Source organism: Salmo salar, chromosome ssa09 (assembly GCF_905237065.1).
Source record: "Salmo salar chromosome ssa09, Ssal_v3.1, whole genome shotgun sequence".
Lineage (NCBI taxonomy): Eukaryota > Metazoa > Chordata > Actinopteri > Salmoniformes > Salmonidae > Salmo > Salmo salar.
The window spans coordinates 93519869-93538929 of record NC_059450.1 but is presented as its reverse complement, the minus strand read 5'-3'; the positions used below and the strand labels follow the sequence as shown (position 1 = coordinate 93538929).

Sequence of the window (19061 nt, the reverse complement as noted above, 5' to 3'; positions counted from 1 at the left end):
ATTACCCAGGGTCGAAGCCAGAGGCCCTTTACTAATATCACGCAGGGTCATAGCCAGAGGCCCTTTACTAATATCACGCAGGGTCGTAGCCAGAGGCCCTTTACTAATATCACGCAGGGTCGTAGCCAGAGGCCCTTTACTAATATCACGCAGGGTCGTAGCCAGAGGCCCTTTACTAATATCACGCAGGGTCGTAGCCAGAGGCCCTTTACTAATATCACCCAGGGTCGTAGCCAGAGGCCCTTTACTAATATCACCCAGGGTCGTAGCCAGAGGCCCTTTACTAATATCACCCAGGGTCGTAGCCAGAGCCTGATGATGAGATGCAACGAGGGTGTGCCTGCAACACACCAGGGTCATGAACTTGTGACTCTGCTGGGACATCTGTACACATTCTCCCACTGCGACTCCAGCACTCTCCTTGATATCAAGCCTAATGGTATAAAACCTTGCTTGGTCCTCTCCTCTGAAAGAATTTGGCACGCAGACAGAATAGGAAGTCCCAAAGGAGAGGACCCTCCTCGGTTCGGGACGGACAAGCCTTTTTGTTCAGGGACTCCCCGCAACAAACCCCAAAATATTTGTGGACATCTGCCCTGGGCTCATCTACATGCATAGCCCCAGCCTGGGGGGGGGGGGTGACCTGCTCAGGAGACAATGGTGCTGCAGTCTGATCTATAGCCACTACTGCCTTTATATTCCAGCTCAAAGAACAGACTCTAAAAACTGGAAAGAGAGAGGACTAAGGGAATGTCAGGACCTCTTTCCAGGGAGGATTGATACAACTCGCATTTTGGTTTCTCCTCCCTCCAAGCCTGCCAGGAATGATCATTTTTCACCATGCAGGCGACCAGACCTTTGTCCATAGGCTGCCATTCAGGGGAACTTGGCGTAGTGAAGGACAGTGGATACAGAAAACAGGATGGATCCATCTGGATGAAAGGTGGATTTGGTGGTCCATAAATTATCCACCAAATAGTGATGCTTTTAGCAACGCATGTTGAATTTAGATACCTTTTTAACTGCATGTCAAATAAAAAAAATATTGATATATTTTTACAAATATTTAGATATTTTTACAAATATTGGTTTTGTTTTTGTGAAAAGCAGCATTTAATTTAAGATTGCTTTGTGAAGTCACTGGGAAAAGTAGCAATCACAAGTAATCCTGAGAAAAACTAACATACTTTGTCCTGCTGACTCTAGTGAATAGTAGAAACAATAACACCATCTCCTGGTCTCAATGTGAACTGTATGTGTAAAGTGCATGCTCACAATAAGAGGGGGCTCTCAACACATTTCTTTGTACCCATTCTCCTCCAGTAACATGATGCCAATATACACTGAACAAAAATATAAAACTCAACATGCAACAGTTCATATAAAAAAAGTGAATTTAAATAAATTAAATTAAATAAATTAATTAATGTATGGATTTCACATGACTGGGAATACAGATAACTTAAAATAAAAAAGTAGGGGTGTGAATCAGAAAACCAGTCAGTATCTGGTGACCACCATTTACCTCATGCAGCAGAAAAACAAATCTCCTTCACATAGAGTTGATCAGGCTGTTTGTGTCCTGTGAACTGTCGTCCCACTCCTCTTCCATGGCTGTGCGAAGTGGCTGGATATAGGCTGGAACTGTAACACTGTCGTACACGTCGATCCAGAGCATCCCAAACATGCTCAACGGGTGACATGTCTGGTGAGTATGCAGGCCATGGAAGAACTGGGACATTTTCAGCTTCCAGGAATTGTGTACAGATAATTGTGACATGGGGCCGTGCAATATCATGCTGAAACATGAGGTGAAGGAGGCAGATGAATGACACAATGAGCCTCAGGATCTCGTCACGGTATCTCTGCATTCAAATTGCCATAGATAAAATGCAATTGTGTTCGTTGTCCAGTTTATGCCTTCAAATATCATAATCACCATGGGTGACTGTTCACAACGTTGACATCAGCAAACCACACGACGCCATACACGCTGTCTGCCATTTGCCCGGTACAGTTGAAACCGGGATTCATCCATGAACAGCACACTTCTCCAGCGTGCCAGTGGCCATCGAAGGTGAGACATTTCCCACTGAAGTTGGTTACATTGCCTAACTGCAGTCAGGTCAAGACCCTGGTGAGGATGACGAGCACGCAGATGAGCTTCCCTGAGACAGATTGAGTTTGTGCAGAAATTCTTTGGTTGTGCAAACCCAGTTTCATCAGCTGTCCAGGTGGCTGGTCTCAGACAATCCTACATGTGAAGACTATTTTACTAGGCAAGTCAGTTAAGAACAAATTCTTATTTACGTTGACAGCATACACCGGTCAAACTCGAACCGACGCTAGGCCAATTGTGCACCGCCCCATGGGACTCTCAATCACGGCCGGTTGCGATACAGCCTGGAAGCCAGATGTGGAGGTCCTAGACTGGTTACACGCAGTCTGCGGTTGTGAGGCCTGTTGGACGTACTGCCAAATTCTCTGAAACGACGTAGGAGGCAGCTTATGGTAGAGAAATGAACATTCAATTCACTGGCAACAGCTCTGGTGGACATTCCTGCAGTCAGCATGCCAATCGAGACATTGTGTTGTGATAAAACTGCACATTTTAAAGTGGCCTTTTATTGTCCCCAGCACAAGGTGCACCTGTGGAATGATCAGCTTCTTGATATGCCACACCTGTCAGGTGGATGGATTATCTTGGCAAAGGAGAAATGCCCACTAACAGGGATGTAAACAAACTTGTGCACAACATTTGAGAAATAAGTTTCTTGTGCATCTGAAAAATTTCTGGGATCTTTTATTTTAACTCATGAAACATGGGACCAACACATTACATGTTGAATTTATATTTTTGTTCATTATACTTCCAAACAATGCAATTATCTGAACATCTGCATGGGAGGCATTTATTAAAATGATCAACCAAACTCCTTTAGACACTTGCCCTAATATAATTGGTTACATTATTTCTCGTCTCTGCATCACAACAGTTGGGGAACAATCAAAAGACCAGCATCTGACAGGGATGTAGTCCTATGACTTCAATACAAATCAAAAATGTGTCTTGCACTTATAAATTTAGCAAGACGAGTCATCAGAAAACATTAAAAACAAAAAAACAGCCATACACAACTCCCTACATTCTCCAGACCCATTCATGGTTGGTTCCTCCTGGTACAGTACATTGGTTAAAATAAAAAGTTACAAAACTGTATGACTAAACATGAAAGCTTTAAAAATAAAAAAAATAAATGCTGCAACTTCCACTCTAGCGTTACAAACTAACTATATCCAAGCGTAAACAGTTCCAAGACTTGTAATTTCCTACACAGGAGTCTTTGTCCCTGTGGTACTTTGAGCTTTGGCCTTCTCCTTTTCCAGATGTTTCTGAAAAATAAATAAAAAAAATAAAAAAAGGGACAGCATTTAGATTTCAGAGCAAATGTTTTTTTCTGACGCTGACAACTGTTTGATACAAAGTGAGAGACGTATTGGTGTGTTGTGTCAAGAGCTTTAAATGACTGCTTAAATATTTTGGTATATCTGCTAATTATCTAAAATAATGCATGTTTACCATGAGTTTTTGGTAGTGAGATTGACTGCTGCAGTGAACCTTCTTGGCTGTCTCCTCATTGGAATAGAACAGGAAACAGACTCGACAATAGTACCCCATCTTCACATATTCAACACCTGCAATCAGACAACAGTGTCACTATGATGTTTGGTTGTAAGTATTTCACTGTAAGGTCTACACCTGTTGTATTCAGGGCATGTGACAAATAACATTCGATTTGAACATTTGGTTATAATGTATGAAATATGATCAAATCTACATGGTCAAAAGTATGTGGACACCTGCTCGTTGAACATCTCATTCTAAAATCATGGGCATTAATATAAAGTCCCCCCCCCCCCCACCCTTTCACTGCTATAACAGTTTCCACTCTTCTGGGAAGGCTTTCCACTAGATGTTGGAACATCCATTCAGCCACAAGAGCATTAGTGAGGTCGGGCACTGATGTTGGGCGATTAGGCCTGGCTCGTAGTTGACGTTCCAATTCATCCCAAAGGTGTTCGATGGGGTTAAGGTCAGGGCTGTGAAGGCCAGTCAAGTTCTTCCACATCAATCTCGACAAACCATTTCTGTATGAACCTTGCTTTGTGCACAGGGGCATTGTCATGCTGAAACAGGAAAGGGCCTTCCCCAAACGGTTGCCGCAAAGTTGCCGAATCGTCTAGAATGTCATTGTATGCTGTAAGGTTAAGATCTCCCTTCACTGTAACTAAGGGGCCTAGCACCCCCAAAAAAACAGCCCCAGACCATTATTCCTCCTCCACCAAACGTTACAGTTGGCACTATGGATTGGGGCAGGTAGCGTTCTCCTGGCATCCGCCAAACCCAGATTCATGGTCGGACTGCCAGATGATGAAGCGTGATTCATCACCCCAGAGAACGCGTTTCCACTGCTCCAGAGTCGAATGGCGGCGAGCTTTACACCACTCCAGCTGACGCTGTTATAGCGCATGGTGATTTTAGGCTTGTGTGTGGCTGTTCAGCCACGGAAACCCAGTTCAAGGAGCTCCCGACGAACAGTTCCTGTGCTGACGTTTCCAGAGGCAGTTTTGAACTCGCAACCGAGGACAGATAATTTCTACGTGCTTTTGCACTCGGCAGCCCCGTTCTGTGAGCTTGTGTGCCCTACCTAGATGGTTCCACTTCACAATAGCAACACTTACAGTTGACCGGGGCAGCTCTAGCAGGGCAGAAAGTCAAAGTCACTGAGCCCTTCAGTAAGGCCATCCTACTGCCAATGTTTGTCTATGTAGATTAAAATCAAGAAAACAACTTTGCATACACCTGTCTGCAACAACAAATTACTGAATCCACTAAATTAAAGGGGTGTCCAGATACTTTTGTCTGTGTATTGTATATTTTTTTATGTGTTGGACAAGACAAGAGTTGTCCGACAGAAAAATAAATGTATTCTATATGTTATTAAAAAAGGTATTTCTAAACGCATAGAAAACCATTTTCCCTCTAGAGTATTCATCTGAGCATGTCCTTACCCACTGGGTTGTTAGGCTCATAAGGCCCCAGAGGAACAGGACTGGTTGATGAAAGCTTCCCCTCAGCCTGGGATGGTATGCTAGCAGTCTCGCCATTCTCCTCAACGCTCCTCACATTCACTATGGAAATGGCAGTCTCGTTTTCCTCCATTTTGATGTTCTACAGAATAGAGCAAGAGAGAGTCAGTTCCTTAAGCTACTCCCTTCGGTTGACAAACTAAAACTGCCTCGGGTTACGTCCCAAAATGGTGTCATATTCCCCATCAGATCATCATTGAGGGATTGCTGATGACAGCAAACTACGCTTGACCTAAGCCCCATAGGACTGTGATCCGTAGTAATAAACTATAGTGAATATGGTAGCATTTTCAGAACAACCTAAGCCAGATAAACTTACCATGTCAGTGTCAATCTTGTGTACAGCTGAGGTCTCAGAGGGTTGACTATGTTCTCCCTGGACCACGTCCTCTTCCTTCCTAACCTCTACCTCACTCTGCTCAGTGGGCGTCTCCACCATCTCCTCCTTGTCTTCTTTCTCAGGCTCGTCTGCTGAGGAGGATGCCGTCTCCTCTCTGGACTTCTTGACTGGAGGTTCTTCATCCTGCTTGGCTGAGCTTTTGGCTGCTGAGCTCCTGTGGGAGCTTGTTTCACTGCCTGATCGCTCCCTCTTTGACGGCCTCTTCTTCTCCTCAGAGTCAGGGGCTGGTGGTCGGTGTCTAGTGTGGGAAAGAGCATTTCATCTTTAGTGTCGCGGAAGAGCAGCATCTTAGTAGTGACAGAAATAAGTTGAAATGTACAACGTTCACAGCAATTACATTAACTGTTGTTTCATTTGACTCACCCGTATTTGAGCTGTTTGTACTTCCTGCTAACGTACACCGTTAGTCGCTTGCCTTCGAATTTAGGGGGCGTGTCCTTGTAGGTCTCAGACATTCTCTCAGCGTCCTCTCCACGTTCCATCTCAATGAAACACTAGAAATTAAATAATTAACATACAAAACAAATTTGGATTTCTATTGTCTCCCACTCATTCCAAGAAAGCTCTGTAGCAGAAGAGAGAACAAAACATTTCATTACCTCGTTGCGAGATCTGTTCAGAAAATAGCGTCTCACTTTGCCGAATGGTTCAGCAATTTTCAGAAGAGAGGCGTCTGAGGATTTGAAGTGTGGAATCTGTCCCACGTATACCACTCTCCCACTCTGCAAGAAGAACAGGAAACATTAGAAACAACTTCTACTATAGGAAGGCTGACCAACAATCTGCAGGTCCGGAGCTCACCTGAATGGTAGCGTATGTCTGTGAATGGTAGATTTTCACAGATTTCCCACACACAGTTGGTGTTACATTCCCACTGTAGAAATTGACCATTGCTTTTGCCTCTTCTTCCGAATTGAGTTGCAGAAAGGCCTAGGTTCACCAACAAAGATACACGTTAACTTCACTTTGTTTTTGCTTCACTGTCAAATTAATATATCAACCAACCAACCAACTTTACCTCAGGTCTCACGTCAAGCACCAGGTGCTGAACTACTGTACCGAAGGGTTTGGCCAGGGCCAAGATCTCGTTCAGAAAACCATAGGCTCGTTTAAATCCCACAACGTTGACCACTCTCAATCCCCCAATTTTCTTAGAGCTTCCTGCAGAGAGAATGAGAGCGATAATTACACAACTGTTTACTTTTCCAACAACAGTTGCTGTAGCCTATTTTCATGTGGGCTGACATGGTAGCAATGGTTTTCAATTCCACAGACACTGTCATCAATCATCCTAAATTAAATGATCATACATCATGCTAGAGGTTAAGTTAATGTTGTTTACCTGAAGATGAGTATTTTTCTTTGGATGAGGAGTCCTGTCTCTCCAAGTCCTCGTCTTCTGCCAGCTCATCCAGAGTCACAAAGTCATCCATGTTCTCTGGGAAATCCTGCTCCATGCTGCCCTCCTCCTGACGGAAAGGAACAACAACATGTCAACATGTTAGTTACATACTCAACATAAAGTACCGGTTAAAAGTTTGGACACCTACTCATTCAAGGGTTTCTTTATTTTTACACTGTATAATAGTGAAGACATCAAAACTATGAAATAACACACATGGAATCATGTAATAACCAAAAAAAGTGTTAAACAAATCAAAATATATTTTATATTTGAGATTCTTCAAAGTAGCCACCGTTTGCCTTGATGACAACTTTGCACACTCTTGGCATTCTCTCAACCAGCTTCACCTAGAATGCTTTTCCAACAGTCTTGAAGGAGTTCGCACTTATGCGGAGCACTTGTTGGCTGCTTTTCCTTCACTCTGCGGTCCAACTCATCCCAAACCATCTCAATTGGGTTAGGGTCAGGTGATTGTGGAGGCCAGGTCATCTGATGCAGCACTCCATCACTCTTCTTCTTGATAAAATTGCCCTTTCACAGCCTGGAGGTGTGTTTGGTCATTGTCCTGTTGAAAAACAAATGATAGTCCCACTAAGCGCAAACCAGATGGGATGGCGTGTCCCTGCAGAATGCTGTGGTAGCCATGCTGGTTAAGTGTGCCTTGAATTCTAAATAAATCACAGACAGTGTCACCAGCAAAGCACCCCCACACCTCTTCCTCCATGCTTCACGGTGGGAACTACACATGTAGAGATCATCCGTTTACCTACTCTGCGTCTAACAAAGACACGGCGGTTGGAACCAAAAATCTCACATTTGGACTCATCAGACCAAAGGACAGATTTCCACCGGTCTAATGTCCATCTCTCGTGTTTCTTGGCCCAGGCAAGTCTCTTCTTCTTATTGGTATCCTTTAGTAGTGGTTTCTTTGCAGAAATTTGACCATGAAGGCCTGATTCACGCAGTCTCCTCTGAACAGTTGATGTTGAGATGTGTCTGTTACTTGAACTCTGTGAAACATTTATTTGGGCTGCAATTTCTGAGGCTGGTAATTCTAATGAACTTATCCTCTGCAGCAGAGGTAACTCTGGGTCTTTCTTTCCTGTGGCAGTCCTCATGAGAGCCAGTTTCATCATAGCGCTTGATGGTTTTTGCGACGGCACTTGAAGAAACTTTCAAAGTTCTTGAAATGTTCCGTATTGATATTGACTGACCTTCATGTCTTAAAGTAACGAACTGTCGTTTATCTTTGTGTATTTGAGCTGTTCTTGCCATAATATGTTCTCTCTTCTGTATACCACCCCTACCTTGTCGCAACACAACTGATTGGCTCAAACAAATTAAGGAAAGAAATTCCACAAATTAACTTTGAACAAGACACACCTGTTAATTGAACTGCATTTCAGGTGACTACCTCATGAAGCTGGTTGAGAAAATGCCAAGAGTGTGCAAAGCTGTCATCAAGACAAAAGATGTCTACTTTCAAGAATCAAACATAAAATATATTTTTATTTGTTTAACACTTTTTTGGTTACTGCATGATTCCATGTGTGTTATTTCATAGTTTTGATGTATTCACTATTATTCTACAATGTAGATAATAGTAAAAATAAAAACCCTGGAATGAGTAGGTGTCCAAACTTTTGACTGGTACTGTATGTCAACATATTAGTTACATATTCAAAATAAATGTTTACACACACACACATGGCTATACATACATACATACATACACGGTGCTCAACAGAACTGTCTCAAACTGAACAAAAACAGAAGAGTAGTGCCAACTTGTAAGCAAGACAAATATAATATTTTCTTGCACTGTAAATGTTTTCTGTTGTTGACCTACCTGATCTGCAGGTAGTTGTTCCTCATGCATCTCTAAGCTCTCTGCTGGCTCTGCCGACGGCATGTCATCCTTGTCCTCGGTCTCTGGCTCATCTGTAGTGGCTTCAGTTTCCATCTGTTCACTCTCAGGCTCTCCCTCTGCTTTCTCCTCTGGACCAGGGACAGTCCCCTCCACCTCTGACCCCTCAGCCTTCTCAGTGACATGACTACTGCTCAGAACCTTTGCAGTGCTCGGAACATTGTCAGAGTCCGGAGCAGGTTCCTTCTCCTCCTGGGATTCCAGACTGGTGTTGGCAGCGGTCTCTGGGTCTTCCGTCACGGCTTCAGCCTTGTCCTCTGACGGCCCATCATCACGTGAACCCTGGTCTCCCTCTCCTTTGCACTCCTCAGCTTCATCTCCCTCCATCACACCAGCCACCTCGTCACCTCTCCCTGACCCTTCTCCCCCTGACCCTTCTCCCTCTGCACCGCTGTCCTCTCCTTTTGGTGGTTCCTTCTTGTCCTCTTTGGCTTTGCTGCTAGAGGAAGATTTAGCGCTTCTGGAGGAGGAACCTTTGTCTTTGGGCCCAGTACTACTGCTGCTTCTCCTTCTCTTGTCATCCATCAGTTTATTGGAGCGATTACTCACACTGTTACAAACAGACAACAATCCACAATCAGTCCAGCTACCTCTGTGAAAAAAAGGCCAACTAAGTCCACTAATAAGATAATGAAGCACTGAATCAAACTTGGAATTCTTACTTTAAGGTCTTGTACTTGGTACAGATGTTTAAGCGGACACTCTTTCCCTGGATGGTCAGTGGATTCAGAGTGTAGTACTTCACCAACATCTCAGCATCCTCTGCAGACCCCAGCTGAACAAAAGACTTGGAAGACAAACGCTAACGTTTATACATTAAGCCTTCATGACACATCCAGAATATAATAAAAATAATATCCTCATGCCTCCTTGCAGCATGCCTAAGACACATTCACACAGATGAGCAGGGACCCTGGACATCTTTCTTTTGGTGTTTTTCCAGAGTCAGTAGAAAGGTCTCTTTAGTGTCCTACGTTTTCATAACTGAGACCTTAATTGCCTACCGTCTATAAGCTGTTAGTGTCTCTTAACGACCGTTCAACAGGTGCAAGTTCATTAATTGTTTATGGTTCGTTGAACAAGCATGGGAAACAGTGTTTAAACCCTCTACAAATGAAGATCTCTGAAGTTATTTGGATTTTAATGAATTATCTTTGAAAGACAGGGTCCGGAAAAAGGGACGTTTCTTTTTTTTGTTGCTTAGTTTAATAAAAAATAATATGCGCCATTTAGCAGACGCTTTTATCCAAACATTAGTATATTTTATATACAGAGAATAATAGGACTTTTACCTCATCTGTTAGAAACAAGTGTTTCTCCACGGTTCCGAAGCGCCGCGCGATGGTGAGGAGTTCCTGCTTCTTCTCATTCTCACGCGGCAAGTTGGAGAAGAAGACTACCTGCGATTGGTTCGCTGCCGCTGGCTCTTTGCCTTGTTTCGCCTCCCGGTTGATTCTTTCAGTTCTGCTGTCTTTCTGTATTCAGAAAGAGGAAAATATTACGATGTACTGATCTGCATGCATGATCACTGCTTGAATTGAATGGGGTAGGTAACGGTCAGCTAAGGTAGAAATGCATCTGAGTGATTTGAAGTATTTCATCTATACAGCAGATACAGGCAAAACGAATGAAAATAGATGAATAAGGACATTCCAATATTACCTGAATCACCATGAGTTCCTTGGACAGATAACAAGTGATTTGTTTCCCATACAACACCGCTGGGTTCTGCTGGTAGTAGCTCACCACATCCCTAGCTTCCTTATGGGTCTCCATTTCTAAAAAGGCCTGTGGAGTAGAAATACGTATCATGAACCCTGTGCTACAGGACCAGTCAGCAGGTGCTCTAATACAACAACGTCATCCATTTACTTCTGTTAAAATGGGTAATAAGAGCAAGTCAAGTGTTTGAAAGTGTTTACATTGTGATCTGTATATCTCCAGTTGTACTGTAATATGTTAGTTACTCTGTTAAAGCAGAATTGATTTATACATTGTAATAAGAGGAAAGTGGTGTGAAAACACAAAAGGGGTGGTTTCCTGGACACTCCAATTAAGAATCTTTATAGTCAACGACTAGGGGCGGCATTTCTCAAAAGTGTGTGGGCACAAAAAAATATATATAATTTTTTAAAAAAGACTGAACCTTGCGTGCGACGGGTTCCCCTGCAAAGATTGGTATTTATGAAGTTTGAACTTCAAGGGAAAGCGTGTGTATTTCCACTCACTTCTCAGACCATGCATACACACAACTTGTAGTGGTTGATCAATTGTACTGCAAGCAAATTTTATTTTTTTTGGGAAGGGGGGGGGGTAATTGAAGTGTTTGAGGCACGGAAATTCTAATAATGGTCGGCCCATAAAAACAGAAGGTAGGTCTAGTGTGAAAACAGATGTATTTGCGGTTGGGGAAGGAGATTGTATAGCAGTATATTGACAGATACTTTTATTTGGTCTGAAATTTTGGTTTAAAAAGTCACTGCAAAAGATTAAAACATTCTTCCCACACCTCTACAGAAATGTGAACAAATTGACCATTGCGCTTTAGAAAAACTGTCATGACCCAGTTCCAACATTTTCAAATTATACAGCAAATGAGGACGTTTTTATTGTTTGCATAAAAGGTGAATGGAGGCTGTTTTCCAGGCGGGGTTGTAACGCATGTTCACGAGCACGGAAATACAGTACGGCTCTGATTTGTCAATAAAAACCATGTTTATACGTTGTGTTGCGACAGTTTGATAAATCCCATTAGTTTGTTGCGCACGCAAATCCTAGAATCTCCACGTACGCCCAGAATTGAACATGCCTCTGGCAAGGTGGCACAAAGTGATGTGCTTTACCTTGTTCTTCAGTACCAGGTGTTCACAGAGAGTTCCAAAGGGTTCAACCAGGGCGAACAGGGCTTTGTTAGACAGAGGACTACTGTCATATTTAGCCACCACTACTTTGCTTCTGATCTGAGGAGAACAGTTCAGACAGATAGAAAAACAGGTTGAATCCATGACTTTCACACCAAAGACATACCAGTAAAATACATTCGTTTTTGATGAGGAGTTACCTGGTCACTGCATTGCAGTAAAAAGATTGTATTTGATCAAGATAATATCATGACAAATAAAACACATTACCTGCTTAAGTGCCATAGAGTGTTGATGTGGCTTGCCTGATCCAACATTAGATCCAGCACCACCCCCTAAGACATAATAGAGGTTTATATATATATATATATAAAAACAAACACACACACGGGCTTTTCAAGGACCCACAGTCACTTAAATTACAACATGGCAGTGGCCAGCTAAGCAAAACATGGATTACTGTCTTCCTTTGTCCCTAGACTGATTACAGGGTCAGGAAGCCAATATGTCATTTAGTAATTTGGGTGAACTAGGCCTATCCCTTTAATGACAATGATAACATGGTAATGAATGCAAAAATTCATCAGTAAGTGACAGGAATAAGTATACATTGGTTGCATCCGAAAAGGCACCCTATTCCCTATATAGTGCACTACTTTTGACCAAAGCCCTATGGAACCCTAATCAGAAGTAGTGCACTAAAAGGGAATAGGATGACATTTCAGACACAGACGTAATCTTTCACACAAACACAGCATTACCCCAGCCGGAGTTCATGCGCCCTCCTCCAGCCTGCTGCCTTTCAGCCATGGGGATTGGTCCCAGGAGACCGGCTGATTGATTGGTGGTCTCCAGTAGATGAGACCCACTGCTGAAAAGGGACAAACATGAGACCGATTCAGCCTAATTTTACATGAGACCGATTCAGCCACGTATTTAAAGCGCAACTTCACTTCCTGATTTGGCTTGTTTTATATTTGGGTCATTAAGAAATGCTAGTGTCCATGACTTAATTCAAACTCGAGTTGGTTTTGGGGTGTGGTTGTCTCGTGTGTCTGTGTGTTCGCAGGTGGCAAAAGTGTAAAAAATGATTTAGACAATTAACTTTAGCTGACTGGTGTGCGACCGTGGTAAATTTGTATCGTCTATGCCCGGGGCTAGTTAGGGGCTGTCAATAAATTACACAATGTAAATGAGACAATATTCTCATTCCTTTTAGTTCTCAATAAATGCTTTCAATATTTGTAAATTAATTTCTACAATTTATAGTTGGTTTGAGGTTAAGTCACTGAAATGTCAACATATTGTCCCATTTTATCGATGGTCCCTAACTAGCCCTATAGGGATATCCAAAGTCAACCCAAATTTACCAAAGGGATACCCTATCGGGTCGAGTGGAGCTGCACTCCAAATTTATAATTTCTAGTGTGATGCCAGCTGTCGGCAGGATTAAAACAAAGCCAACCTTTGTTTATGTTGTGATGCAGTCAAGGACCACAAGCCTCACAAAACTCTGTTTTGGACAAGACAAACTTTATGACCAAAATGACCGTATTTACACTTTGTAGGCAATGTTGACAGTAGAATAAATGTTTCATACTCATAGATGCCACATAGGCTGTTTTCTAAATGAGAAGTTGTTTTTTTAAGGGGCAGTTACTCTTTAAAGTCAAAACAACTGAAAGTTTCTTGTTAACTGGTTTATGTCCTTTATCAACTCTTGGGACTAAAATTTGCAAACATGTTATAGCAACCGGCGTGTGTGTGAGAAAGAGAGAGCATGTGTGTGTGCACGTGCGGGAGAGAAAGACACATACCTTCTGCTTGTGGCCATGTGTGGATCCCATTCTGGGTACCTAAAGATCATGGGAGAACATTGGTCAACAATGATTAATGGTTCACACAATTTTATTTTTAAATATTTATTTTTCCTCTCTCTGTGCTTTTCCAAGCAAAGCAGGGTAAAAAGCTGTACACAGACGTTTCAGTGCGTATCACATTCTTCAGTGGGTATCTCAACATAAAAGGTCTTTACATAACGTAGTGTGTTTGAAAAGGAATAGTAACTTACATTTGCAGGAGGAGCCTCTGGTTTTCTGTATGCCGTAATCCATCCGTGTGCTGGTTCCACTCCTGCAGACCAAGACAACCCCTGGATGAGTGACTGATTTACTGAATACATACACTGTATACATGAATTGGCTCCCACACCAATTAGAAAGCAAAAGGGTGATTAAACTACGGCTCTTCAAAAAAGGATAAAGAAGCTGAATAAGTGGAGATATGATGCTAATATAAAACAGACTTGTTGAATCATTACTTAGTGTACTGTAGGATTGGCTTTTCATCACTTGATAAATCAAAAGATCTAAAAGATTTGATTATAAAATTCCAAAAAGTGGTCTTGAATTGAAAGTGTCCGTGCGTGCAAGAGAGTAGCAATCAAACTGAGATCAGAGTAGACGGTGTGAAATAGACAGGTAAAGTGGAAAATGAATTGGAGTTAATACTCACCATGGTAGAATGCACGTCAAAATCACAAAGAGAGCACACATGGGGAAACATGTGAGGTATAACTCCTAAGAAGTCCTGCACTTTGCCTTGGGACGGGGAACCCATTCTCCTGGTCATAAAGACACTATCTGCCGCTGAGGGGGGACCCATGCCCATACCGCTGTAGCGATCATGGGAAAGATCTGAATACCAGCCTGGATCTCTTCCACCACTGCCGTGGCCATAGTCGAGTTCGTACCTTCCAGCTGAAGTGTCTTGGATGGAACTGTAGCCCAAGTCTCCTTGCTGAGCGTGGCCCGAAGCTTGCCCCATGGAACCACCCAGTTTGCCAACACGCATGTCATCCCAGTCGTCTCTGCTGGCTCTGTATGAGGTCTCAGAGGAGAGGCCGGACAGGTCCCCTCTAGAGTTGCCTGCCATGCGTCTGTCAGACTCCACCTTCCGGTTCTTAAGCTGCATTATAAGGTGAGGCAAGGTCTCCACACTAATGTTGTCTTCTGGGATCTGTGCCAGCATGTCTAGGTCAGCGGGCGACAGGCCCAAGCTGGCAAACAGCTTCATGGAGTTGCCAATGTGGCTGCCGCCACCACGACGGGACAGCTGCGGGTCACGGTCACCCTCACCACCACCCATACCCGAGGACATGCTGTGCAACTGTCTGGAGGTTGAGCCATGATGGAGACTGTCTGAACGCTGTTCATTCATGCTGAAGTTGAGGGTCTCAGCAGCAGCCAGGAGCCCGCGTCCCACAGCAAAGCCTTTCTGAGAGCTATCAGATGGAATCTTCTGGGACATGGCAATCCTCAAAATGGCTGACGTGCTCTAAACTAACTCAATGTGAGATTACACAGCACAATAACAGAATAAGGAAGCAGTTAAGTGAGGGCCAATTTATAAGTCTTTGAACGAAGAGAAGATTCAGTCAATTAAAAAAACTGACAACGACGTGGCAACAAGTCAACGTGGATGAGGAAAAGGAAAACGCTCCTCTTCATCTGATGGAATATTTCTGCAGAAACATAATGGTGAAAGTGTAGGGTGTAAGTTCTTGTCTGCCACCCTCCTCCACAGTTAGCATGGGGATATGGAGGAGCAAACAACACGGTCCGCAGCCAGGTTCAGTTAGCCTACAATGTACATAGTGCAAGTGTAGAGAGAACTGCCCAGTTGAAATAGTAGTCAATTGAACTGTGTTCAGAATCAGAATGTTAGGTTTATATGAAAGAAACAGGAAGAACCATTTATAAAAGCATTGAAGAGAGACCACTCACAGAAAAGGAGGGAAATGTACAGTAAAGATTCAGACGTGAATTGACCTCATACGAAAGTAGAGGAAGATATACAGTATCATTAACTGTATGTCATAGCCAGAAGAGAAGATATATCAAACCAGGGTTCATCTTCATAGAGAATGGATAATGCACCAAGTGACCAACAATTGTCCTAACTGCAGTTTGGACACAACTTGAAAAAGAGCTTAAAATGTTTAGTTAAAAGGTTACAATGATTAAAAAGGGAATTTGAATCCAGTCTCTGGATCAGAACACTCTTAGATCCAGCGATAGCAAAAACAACAGTATAGAGAATGTATCGCAACATTAGCTATTCAAGTTGCTAGCTAACACGAGATGTAGCTAACCGCAAGAGCTGTTTTTTCCCTTTTTGTCTGTGCTGCCAAAAACATTTGTACTCAGTATGTGAATATTTGCTGAATCCTGTGCGTACGAGATATAAAAACGTTTAGTTTGAAGATGATACTAGCTATCTAAATGTTAATAGGCAACAGCAGAATAACATATTTGATGTGAAAAGCAAGGCCTCTGGCCTAGCTAGCTTACGAAGCTAATTTGATGGCAACGAGCTGCATGTTTTCATCATGAGATGTATGTTATGCTACAACAACAAAAAGTAAATAAGAGCTCAATATATATATATATATATATATATATATATATATATTTTGTAACGTTAGTTATTTTTTTACAGTCAAACGAAGATTTCCCCGAATTTAGGAAACTCAGGTTTATTGTCCTTACCTGCGCAGGATGGGCTCACGCGGCGTTGAAGCGATATAACTACAATCGCAAGGAGGATGCGCCTTGATCACGTGAGAGGGTCGTACGATTCGTCCAATCGCTGACGCTCAACATGTAAACAAACACACTCAGCGGCCATTATTGTTCACTTGTCTCGGACATAAAGAGTTGGAAAGAAACAAAAAGCAACAACGACAGCTTTGAACCTTCACCTCTTGGTAAGTTGAGATATATCGTAACGTTATGTTAACATTTCTGTGGTCTATATAAAACAGAAATGTGTGTGCCTACTTGCTGCTTTTAGCCTTTATATCGAGTCGTCTTAACAAACATTTTACATTTACATTTTAGTCATTTAGCAGACGCTCTTATTCAGAGCGACTTAAAGGTAGACAAGTTCCTTTAAATAAATATAACCTTTATATAACTAGGCAAGTCAGTTAAGAATAAATTCTTATTTACAATGACAGCCTACACCCCAAACCCGGACGACGTTGGGCCAATTGTGCGCCTATGGGACTCCCAATCACAGCCGGTTGTACAGCCTGGATTCGAACCAGGGTGTCTGTAGTGACGCCTCTAGCACTGAGATGCAGTGCTTTAGACCGCTGCGCCACTCGGGAGCCCGAAATTATAGTTAACTATAATCAGTGTTGCTGTCATTTTTAACTGTATTGTGTTTTTTTCCTGAGTTGTTGATTGTTCATTGCTGTGTCTTATTACTGTGTTCTGAAATATTGTATTATTTCTTCTGTTGGTCTATTTTTGAAGATACAGCTAACTTACCTCATCTTTGTTACAGCCAAAATGAAAGACCCAAGTCGCATCAACAACACCCCAAGCTTCAGCAACAGCGAACTTATCCTACATGGACAGTTCATCAATGATGACAATCCCTTTGCTGAATACATGTGGATGGAGAATGAGGAGGAATTCAACAGACAGGTACTCTACTTATTCTGCCTATTGATCAAGTACTAGATTAGGTAGCTAGTTGATTTAATATTTCATGCCTATACCACACACAAAGAAATAGCTGTTTTTCTAATAGCAATGTATCATTATTTCAATAATTTAGTGTTGCGAAGAGTGGGTGTCTAAGTTATTTTGAATGCTTTGTCCCCAGATTGAGGAGGAACTGTGGGAGGAGGAGTTCATTGAGCAGTGTTTCCAGGAGATGTTGGAGGAAGAGGAGAATGAATGGTTCATCCCAGCAAGAGATCTCCCTCCAACCCTCGGTCAACTCCAAGACCAACTCAACCTTCTGGTCCTCTGTGACACAGGCATCGTCGACGGCCTGGCGGTAAATGTTTCAGTGATTTTGTTCGTCCAGGTTTCCTTAAAGTAAAGTCTGTGGAAAGTAGCCATTTTAGTTGGCCTAGTCCTAGTCTTGTGTAGGGAACCACTCATGCGCAGGATCAGGTGGCTTGCCAGGCTAGTCTCGTGTGGCCATCCTTCCAAATCTTGTCTCTTCGACTCATGAAAAGCCTGTGTTTCTGAGGCTAGCCTTGTCCCAGATATGTATGTGCTATCTTGCCACCACATTTCCAGTTTTATTAGTCGTATATACGGGATACACAAAGGATACACCGTCCAACGAAATGTTTACTTGCAGGTTCCTTCTCGACAATGCAACAACAATAAGAAATAATAAAATATAACAATACAAACAAAGTCAATTTCTCAGTAGAATAGAAGACGATTTTGAGCATATGTATAAAGTATGATTTTTGTCTTGTTTGGCATGAGGAGTTGGCAAGATAACACACGCTGGAACATACTAAGAGTAGGCCTATAATATCTCCATTTGTTTGGATTGAATCATCTCTGTAAGCTTTGATTACATTTTCCCTCATGTTTTTTTTTTCTCTTTAGATCAACAGCAATTTGAACCCTGAAGCACAAGAATTCGTACCAGGGTGGAAGCACTGAGACTAGTCCTCTGATGAACGAATCATCTGTCCACACTGAAGCCAGTGTAGGAAGATCTGTTGGAGTTCTGTGACTCTGTTGCACTTAATGTGTTGCCAAAGTTTTCCAGCTAGCCCTGCATGTTTAACGTTTTGAATAATGTTGTGTATATAAATCATATGTTTGTTGTAACTCTTCTGAATGTAAAAACAGGGTAGGAGCCAGAATACTTTTTACTTGTATTTCTTATTTGAATATTATAGGCCCATGTTATGTAAGTTGTTCTAACATACCTGCCCCCATCAAATAATTATTTTCTGTTCAATCAAAACTAGTGGTTCATCTCAAAATCACAAGATGTATTTTTCATTAGATCTTTGTTTGCGTTATGAATTCAGTAAAGTTCAGAGAACATATTTCTTTATACAGTCTCCTTTTGTTGAAATGCAGTTTGCTATGAGATTAATATGTAATATCTTAGCCGGGTTTAAAGCTGGATGTTAAAAATTAGATTACCTACTTTATAATATGTCTCTTATTTGTTTTTTTTTTCTACGTTTTACTTTCTTTTCAGAGTCTGAAATGTCAGGCTTATTTTAGATTTTATTTTCATTGCTCCTGTTCTTCCTGACATTATCTTTCAGAGCCTGGAGCTTGAAATCCTACTGCCATGTCGATGTGACTTTAGTTTTTTCTAAATGCATCTAAAAGGAAATCTACTGTATAAATACTTACCAAAACTATTGTACAAAAATAAAAAATAAACATGTTTTTTCTTTAAGTATTTGAAAATAAATGTTGGACTATATATTTTGTGATTTCACACAACAAATCATGGCCCCTGATAAATTCATAC

The 19061-nt window shown here is 42.0% G+C and overlaps 2 protein-coding genes across 3 annotated transcripts; one reads left to right on the top strand and one right to left on the bottom strand.

The window, feature by feature from the left end:
- Positions 1–2785: 2785 nt before the first annotated feature.
- LOC106612286 (matrin-3) lies at positions 2786–16395 on the bottom strand. 2 transcript variants are annotated; one of them, XM_014213314.2, is made up of 20 exons: positions 16295–16395; positions 14259–15267; positions 13816–13877; positions 13562–13600; positions 12506–12615; positions 12015–12079; positions 11727–11843; positions 10546–10671; positions 10176–10358; positions 9546–9670; positions 8806–9433; positions 6894–7020; positions 6570–6712; positions 6353–6481; positions 6151–6273; positions 5915–6045; positions 5471–5789; positions 5074–5233; positions 3581–3696; positions 2786–3393 (listed from the first exon to the last, which is right to left on the bottom strand). In XM_014213314.2, exons 2-20 carry the CDS (start codon positions 15051–15053, stop codon positions 3331–3333), a joined length of 3561 nt encoding a protein of 1186 aa, XP_014068789.1. In that variant the 5' UTR covers positions 15054–15267; positions 16295–16395; the 3' UTR covers positions 2786–3330. The 2 variants fall into 2 exon arrangements, with proteins under 2 accessions (XP_014068789.1, XP_014068792.1); XM_014213317.2 differs by having other exon boundaries at positions 12506–12612.
- LOC106612288 (polyadenylate-binding protein-interacting protein 2) lies at positions 16394–19001 on the top strand. Its single transcript, XM_014213318.2, has 4 exons — positions 16394–16512; positions 17097–17239; positions 17421–17597; positions 18170–19001. The coding sequence occupies exons 2-4, from the start codon at positions 17102–17104 to the stop codon at positions 18224–18226; spliced, it is 372 nt and encodes a 123-aa protein (XP_014068793.1). The 5' UTR covers positions 16394–16512; positions 17097–17101; the 3' UTR covers positions 18227–19001.
- Positions 19002–19061: the final 60 nt, after the last annotated feature.